Below are 8012 nucleotides of genomic sequence, written 5' to 3'. Positions count from 1 at the left end.
TCAAGAAAAATTAGAAATAAGAAGCGGAGAATAAATGCAACAGAAAGAAGGAAAGAAGTGCATTGAAGCGTATGGATGAAAAGAAACAAAAGTTAGACAGCTGTTACAAAAGTAAAGAAACGAGTATGGAATAAGATACTTACCTCCCCCCAGTTTGTATCTCGTTGGAGTGGCCCTCCCACTCACTCCATGACAGGCGCCAAGGCCTGCTCTTCTTCGTCTTTCTCCTCTCCTCTTCAAACTCGTCGTCGTGGGCATCGTCTAATACATTTTCTCCAGCGGGACGACGCATCGACGGTGGTCGCGAATCTCAAATTACCAGTTTGGACGTATTGCATGAAGATACGACCAATGTTTCGGGCAGCATTATTATCACGGTCCCACAACTATATGTATAGATAATGTGAGCTTTATGCGCAAGTCGCATGATGCATTATCAAGGCACTGATGTAATAAAACAATCAAATACTAGCTACTTACAGTAGGTACAGGACAATGATCGCAGAACTTCAATGGATACACGGATAATTGGGAACCAGCTGGAAATAAGTTTTGGTATATTATTACAACCATTAATATTAGCTATTGAAGCTCTCTCACTGTTTTACAAACTTTTGTATACACGATAGAAAGTAACAAAGCCTATATTACGTACCAGCGTTTTGACGGTCGTTGGCAAGTCGATGTTGGCCAAAGGTTATGGCGTCGTCATCCACACACCAGAGCTGCCGCGGGCATTGTTCCTGTGTCCATTTTCAGCCGTTCGCGGATCCGACGAATTCTCCGCTTTGTGTGCTCGCGACACACTTGAACACTTCCTGGACGGTCTCGAAATTGACGCGTGTTCGCATCGCAAGCACTGCACACAACACTGGTTCATACTCATCGATGAGCATGACCATTACACGTCTTGCTAGAACCGCCCGGAACGTCTACAAAGTTATTTATAATATAGGCGTCAATTCATAGCAAGGACACTCGCTTCATTCGTCACTAATTAACGTTCCACCACGTCTGCCAGATAAATTTTCTTATTTACCTCAACAGGAATAGGTTCAAATCCTTTGAAGGAGGGCTTAAACCTTCCATCACCATATGCTACAATACAATTGTCTTCCACTCTGAATCCTGCATGTGCGCGGCGCGGTCGGCGAAACCGGCGGCGGTGAGCTTTGCGTTCGCGTTTGGAGGCCTTATTGAAGAAAGGGAGAGGTACCTTGAAGCAACCATATTAGCTTTTGCGACTTATCAAAGAAGTACTCATACACAGAAAGATACTTACATCTCACGGTGATCCAACCCTATCAATCTGTTGGCAAGATTCTCCAATGCGCTTTTGCGCGCAGAAAAAAGAGTGAGTAACGTTTCCCGGTGAAAGAAATGTTTGTTAAATTGTTCATGGATGCTATTTTTTTTTTCAAAAAAAAAAAAAAAACTAGAGTGAATACTCATGCCAAAATGATGATCACGGTGTTCCAGTATATATCGACATAGCTGAGTAACTTACTGTCTGTGCACGCCACTCAACATTCTGATGTAATTTCGGAAACCTTCCGAAGTAGGCGCTGAAGCCGGATGTCCTCTCAACATATCATACACCTCCTGTATCTCCGGGATATCTTGATCCGGATGAGCCTGTCGCTCGACATGAGCATAGCGTGCTCGATTTTTGTTTTCCTTTTGGAGCGCCCACTTGAACATGGACTGGAACCTGAAAAAGGGTTATGTACAAAATCAAACATGTTGGCATCAGATGTAAAAAGCGCGGACACACGCTCATACTTGCTAAAAGTAAATATACTGCACGCAGTACTCACTGGTATGTTCTGTTATTTAGCTGATATACGTGCTCTGCTCTCGCTTCAGGTGTTTCGAGCGGCTCAAGAGTGTCTACAGCAGTGACCAGAGACCGGATGCCTAAAGTAATATACAAAATATCTACTTAGATAACGTTACATATTTTGAGAATGATTAGATATATACCTGGGTCTATGAACACTGTTCGAAAATTATGAAGCCGCTCTGCATCAAGACCATCTGGCTCTTTGGAAAGATGATACATTCCTCTTCTCCACTGTGTGACGTCAATTTCACGAGGAAAGCGTTTAACTTGTTTGGAGCTAGAAGGCATATACTCTAACAATAGATTTATGAGATCTCGTCATGACCAAATACATACTTTTAATATTGCATGCTATGAGGGTACTACCAACCTCCACGCCGCGTTGTCACAGGCCTGCGAAAATGGAACACAATGGCGACACCATCCGTTTCGAATGTGTTATTGAAGAGTTTGAGCTCGCGGTCTTCTGGGGGCACAACACCTTGACCTGGGCACATCATATTTATAAATGTATATGAGATAGATGAGTTTAGATATAACTATCAAAAGATACCACTTTGTGACTATTCAAAATGTATACGGAATCTACCTTCGACTGCGTATCGGCAACGTCGCGGCTCTACGTGACCGATATTAAATAGCGACTCCCAGAAGCCTTCAAGCAGCTCAGGATCTTGCTGTCTGAAAACACGATATGACAAGCAACGTCCACGACCAGGAACGTTATTTGGTCTCTAGATTTATGCATCGATGGAAACAAGCCAGTAAATAAACAAATAACATCTTTTAATAACTGGAAACACAAAGAGAGTAAAAACGCATATCATTACCACAATATTATCCGGCACTTGTGCAGGATCTCGCTCGTCCACTTCGCGTACGATGTAATACATAGTTTCAAGGTCGACCGGCATGAATCCAATGCGGTGACTGGCAAGTGGTAGTGGAGTCCACTTGGGACAGAATTGGAAAGGCTGGGCTTCAAGTGACAGCCAGATATAAAAGGATAGCGAATTCACTAGCATTGCAGGGCCAGATATGGACGGTCGCTGTACTATGCGTGCGATATTCACGCCGGCATATGCTTGTTCGAATCGTGCAGTGTGTTGGCTAAAAAAGTTGAAATTAGGTACACCGTCTTAGTTATAACTGTGTGTTTATCTATGTGTTGTATCTATATAATCATCATAACAAATTAAAAAGAAATTATGTGTAATTTCTTACTTGAAATATTGAAGCACCTCAGTAAAGATTGCTGCTGGAATTCGTTCAATTAAACGCTGAGTCAAATGAGTTCTGTGCGTTGTGATCAAATTACAGATTTCTTTTGCTATAAGCAGATCACCATAAAAAATAGCGGTGAGATATTTTTCAACACTCCAGTATTACCAATTTAAGTAGAAAAGAAAATCATTCTTTTGTTTACCCATGCTAGAGATGCTGATTCGAAAGGTAAGGTTATGTTCATGGCGCAGATGACTCAGATATGCGACCCATACACGCTTGAGAAAGACAGGAATGTTGGTGCATAGGTGGTTCATGGCATCTACAAATTTATTTCCTCAGTTAATAACTATTTTTATAGTTCAACAATCATACATAGAGCATGTAAGAATTGCGTGTACACTACACTTACTGGTTTTAGCCTTTACTGCAAACAGCTCTGCTAATCGAGCCAACAAGGACATTGATAAGTCTTGACGAAGAACAGGAAGATCGTATAACGCTGTTAAGAAAGTCAGTATCAAACATCTATCATTGTTTTACATTTACCCAGTTTCAAAGCGTCATATCGGTATATCTAATACCTTCTCCTGTTTCCGCATTCCGGCGTTGTGGCTGATAATGGTTATTGAAGATATCGCGTAGAACGGCGTAGCGGTTTGGAGTCTATTGAAGTCAATAATGTAAAAACTTGTCAGTGTTGCATGCTCCGCGACATACAGTACATATTATGCACAATTCATCCCAAGCAACAGAAATTATTCTCACGCGAGCCGGTATAGGTGCCTCTTGCGTTGGATTGGTGATCACCATCCGAAATGCCGTAGCCCAATACGTTTGATTGTCTAATTCTGGCATGGGTATCTCACCGTTGCTTTCGTATGCAAGCAGAGCATGCAGATTAATCAAGTTCAAGGCGTCTCTGCGAAGTACTTGGTACCACTCAGCTAACGAACGAAGGTAAGCCTAGCGGTAATATAAGATTGTTTTAGCTTTTCTGTCCAGATAATTATGAATGATCTTGGTGTCGGCTTTATAAATGGTGTACGAACCCTGTACAGCTCACGATTTTCATTTAATGCTACCCTCAACTTGCATTTGCGACTGGCTAATCGCCATGTATTTGCGCGGCCGTAAAACGTGTCGCGAATGAAGTCTGGCTCCGGTTCTATGTAGGAAATAATATAAAGATACAACCATAGTAAGTCTACTATATACATGCTCATAAAAATTTTATACAGAAGACAAGTGGAAAGACAATATTAACAGTACCTGCTGCTCCTTCTTGCTCCATGTACGCTATTTCGTCATAGGAGTACTCATTCTCGGCAAATGATGTAATGTCCGAGCTAGTGTCGTTATCCAGGTCGTCATAGTAGTCATTAACGTTGTCAAAACCAATATTTTCGTCGTCCACATCCATCATAGCCGCACCGTCGCTCGCTTCCGAAAAAGCATCAGTGGTTGGGTCATTATCGACGAGCATATTGTCGGTATCAAATGAGTCGGTTGATTCCATAGTCATATCAGTGTCGCTGTCGTCCACGACACTGATAGACACCATTTTTAGTATTGAGTAAAAAGGTGCAAGGCTTTATGTATATAAAACAATAGTGATAAGATAGAAAGAGAGTTATTGGAGAGAAAGTTGTAAGAAGGAGAAAAGAAGACCTTGTTTGAGAGAAGGAGTGCTGTGATGAACGTGGGTTGTGAATAGATAATAAGAGAAAAGAGATTGAATAAAAGACAATATGAAATACTGTGAGAGTCAAATATGAGATGATTTTTTTTGAATGAATTAACAACCCTTTATATACTCTTGGATATGCTGTCAAGACTTCCGTTTGGATGAACTGATGAATGGATCGCGGACATGCTAGGTTTCGGATGTTTCAAAGATGAAGAAGGATGGTAAGGTTGAGTTTGGCGGTCATGACAATGAACGCTGCCTTCCGATTGTAAAGAGTCATCTTTGTCTTGATCAGTGTGCTCCTTGTTTGGCGAATTTCACCTTTGTCTGTGCTGGAATTGGTATCTGCTCTTTGACATTGAACGTGTGACCAACCAATAAAATTTCAGCCTCCACCTGGCTCATTCAAAAAAAAAGCTCTTTGACAGGTACACTTCGCTCAACTCATATAAGCTAGATTCAAAGGAAGTGCTGACTAACTCGAGAATAGGACAATGTGTATACAATGGTTGGTTCTGAGTTATTCTCGATTGTGATCCATGTTTGAGAGATTATTGATATGGCGCTAATTATGTCATTCGTGTGTGTGGTGTTCTCTCTACTGCTTTCTAATGGTTACAAAGACGGCGGAGTGGGATGAGTTGTCCGGATCAATCTCAAAGTAGTGTGGTTTACCACAAGTGCACTATGACTTTGAAAAGGCACCTTTTATAAAAGAAAATTCTTGTAAATAATTGATGCTAATACTCACAGGTGACTATTAACAAGAAGATATATCTTTTATGCAAATGATTAACCCATGTGTATATCACCTTTTGAGCATGTGAAAGAAAGATAGTCGTGCTAGGATTAAACCAGCGCCTCTTGGGTCCAATGCTTGTTGCGCCGATCACCTACGATGGGACCCCATCGAATAGGATGCAACTAAAAAAAGATATTAAGTTATCCAGCTTTTTATTTATTAATCACCTTCTATTATATAGTCAGTGTAAGATTGGACGATGATTACTTACATCCATTTTAAGCTGTATTTGCTCTGCTCTTTTAATTTCCCCTTCCACAACTCCTCTGGCATAAACGATTTCTCTATGGTTTATCTGGTGACGATAAACCTCCTCACATTCTTCTGGCGGATGATCCACCCGCGAAGTTATTTCGTTCCATGATAAAGGGGGTTTGGATGCGCGCAGCTTTGCAAGGTAATATCGCTGAGTTGGAGTCCAATGAGAAGGTAACGGTGGCTAGAAATATGCAACATATTATGATAAATTTATAATACACGATACCGCAATAGCTCTTTCTGTTTTTCAAATATCATACTCACCTTGTATTGACGATATCGTGCCTTGCAGGCTGAAGGTGTGTGGCGGTTGCCAATTATTCGCGCAATATATTCCCAAGACGCATGCGGATATTGCTGCTTTTGTTGTATCAAAATCGCGATATCTTGAGCTTCCCATAACGGCATGGTTGATAATGTTTAAATTGACGACGAAGGATCAAGAGGTTAAAGCTATTGTATCAGCATAGACACAAAAACTTAATATATCTGTTTATCTTTTTTGAAGACTCTGATATACTACCTGTCTAATTCTTGTTTCTCAATACGCTTCTTTCCCTGTTTGGTGCTTCTTGGTTGATGTGTATTACTATTGCTAATGATGACACATGATCCATGCACACTTATGGCTTTGCCTTTGTTGATAATTTAGATAGCGGCGCTATCATTGATCAGTTCACAAATCCCATGTCCCATATTGCAAGTCCAACAGCTTTATCCGAACAAATATATACCAAGTCCAACCAAGAGTATTAGAAAACAAAATATATGTAATAAGTATCTCTGCTAAATATTTATTTTATTCTTCATTGTTGACGAGAGGGACATGCATTTGGATTGATGATTTTTTCTACGACTGTGTATAGCCTTTATTGTAGAACAATCAATTCTCTAGTTGTGTTGTAGATATGTTTGATTTGTTTCTTGCAAATAGATTATCAAGTTGATTTGTCGAGCGTTCATATTCAGCGAGCAGATCGTTTCTATGTTGCCGCTGCTGGTGCTGTGAGGATGGTGCTAGTTGCATAGATGCTGTTAATGTTGTTGACTAAAGATGATGCTGGTAATGACGATGATGCTGTTGTTGATTGGCGAGGGAAACTTTGGTTTATGATTACTAGAATGGTGGTGTTATATGCGCTAAGATATATATGCTTGCATGGTTGGTTACGCTTTTAAAATCTTCACAACTACAAGAACCAATAACGCCATTGCTATCAGTTTCTTCAAGCTTTAAAGTATACAATGCAGAACTAGCAAAAGATTGATAGGTAACCTATTGCCACAGTACGATCAGCAATTGTAAAAGTAAACGCACACATACAGAAGTGGTACATACATGATCATCATGGATAGTTATCATCCGGTCAGCTTCATCTGGTGATTTTTTGCAGGCTTCTCTTTCGTTTGTTAAGCTTCTCTAGTCGCTGTTGTTTCTTCGACACCAGCCAAAATACGTAGGACTTGAGCACGGTAATCATTTTCAAAAACTGCGTCAACATATAGATTACACGATCAGCACGATGATTGCGACTGTATGGAAGATATTTGCGTTTAAGTTTGGAATGCCAGCTTTCGATCAGATTATTTGTATGGAAGGACGCATTCTAAAGAATATACAACCGTGCATTATGTTGAAGCGCAAAATAAAGCTAAAACGAGCCTAAAACGTACCTCTCTCCAAGCCTTGCTCCAAAGATGATGCTTAGGATGCCCAATAGTCCAACACACAGCCATAAAATGCTCATATGTATCCCGCCAATTGTTAACCAAGCCTGCACAAATTCAACGACGGTTTTGCAATTCATCAAAGAACCAAGGGCAGAACGAGCTTCATCTCTTCTTTTCTTCGTATCCGCTGTTGACAGAGTAGTTTTGATCTATAACCCAACATATAGAAAAAAGAAGGTTATATTGAATATACGATAATGTGGCTAACTAAATGGTACCTTGGACGTGATGTGCTTTTCCCATGCTCTTTTGATGTGCCAATGACACAGAAGAACTTGAACTTGATGACCATAAACTGCTCTGATGCTGTTAATTTCAACTGGACTGCAATCGATCATGATCCTTGTTGGTGTGTATTCAATTCTGTCTCGGAGCCATCGAAACCATACTTGCAAATTTTCACTATCTTCTTTATCTGTGATCATAAACGCAAGAGGGTAACCTTGTCCAGTAACTGTATGCTT

General features: G+C 40.5%; 3 protein-coding genes across 3 annotated transcripts; 1 reads left to right on the top strand and 2 right to left on the bottom strand.

Moving 5' to 3' along the window:
* Window positions 1-197: 197 nt before the first annotated feature.
* BDB00DRAFT_829794 (uncharacterized protein) lies at window positions 198-917 on the top strand (the record flags this gene model as incomplete). The annotated part of the gene is made up of 2 exons (XM_053123980.1): window positions 198-329; window positions 630-917. Coding segments are annotated over 2 exons (420 nt in total), but the record flags the coding sequence as incomplete, so codon positions are not given.
* A 368-nt stretch (window positions 918-1285) lies between these two features.
* Window positions 1286-1836, bottom strand: BDB00DRAFT_829774 (uncharacterized protein). Its single transcript, XM_053123979.1, has 3 exons — window positions 1818-1836; window positions 1480-1711; window positions 1286-1354 (listed from the first exon to the last, which is right to left on the bottom strand). The coding sequence occupies exon 2, from the start codon at window positions 1699-1701 to the stop codon at window positions 1504-1506; it is 198 nt and encodes a 65-aa protein (XP_052978498.1). The 5' UTR covers window positions 1702-1711; window positions 1818-1836; the 3' UTR covers window positions 1286-1354; window positions 1480-1503.
* Window positions 1837-5606: 3770 nt separating this feature from the next.
* Window positions 5607-6225, bottom strand: BDB00DRAFT_873678 (uncharacterized protein; the record flags this gene model as incomplete). The annotated part of the gene is made up of 3 exons (XM_053127123.1): window positions 5607-5681; window positions 5771-5998; window positions 6082-6225. The coding sequence occupies 3 exons, from the start codon at window positions 6223-6225 to the stop codon at window positions 5607-5609; spliced, it is 447 nt and encodes a 148-aa protein (XP_052978497.1).
* Window positions 6226-8012: the final 1787 nt, after the last annotated feature.

The sequence above is a fragment of the Zychaea mexicana genome (genome assembly GCF_025766255.1).
Source record: "Zychaea mexicana strain RSA 1403 chromosome Unknown BDB00scaffold_50, whole genome shotgun sequence".
In the NCBI taxonomy this organism is placed as follows: Eukaryota; Fungi; Mucoromycota; class Mucoromycetes; order Mucorales; family Lichtheimiaceae; genus Zychaea; species Zychaea mexicana.
This window is presented reverse-complemented; position numbering and strand designations above follow the sequence as displayed.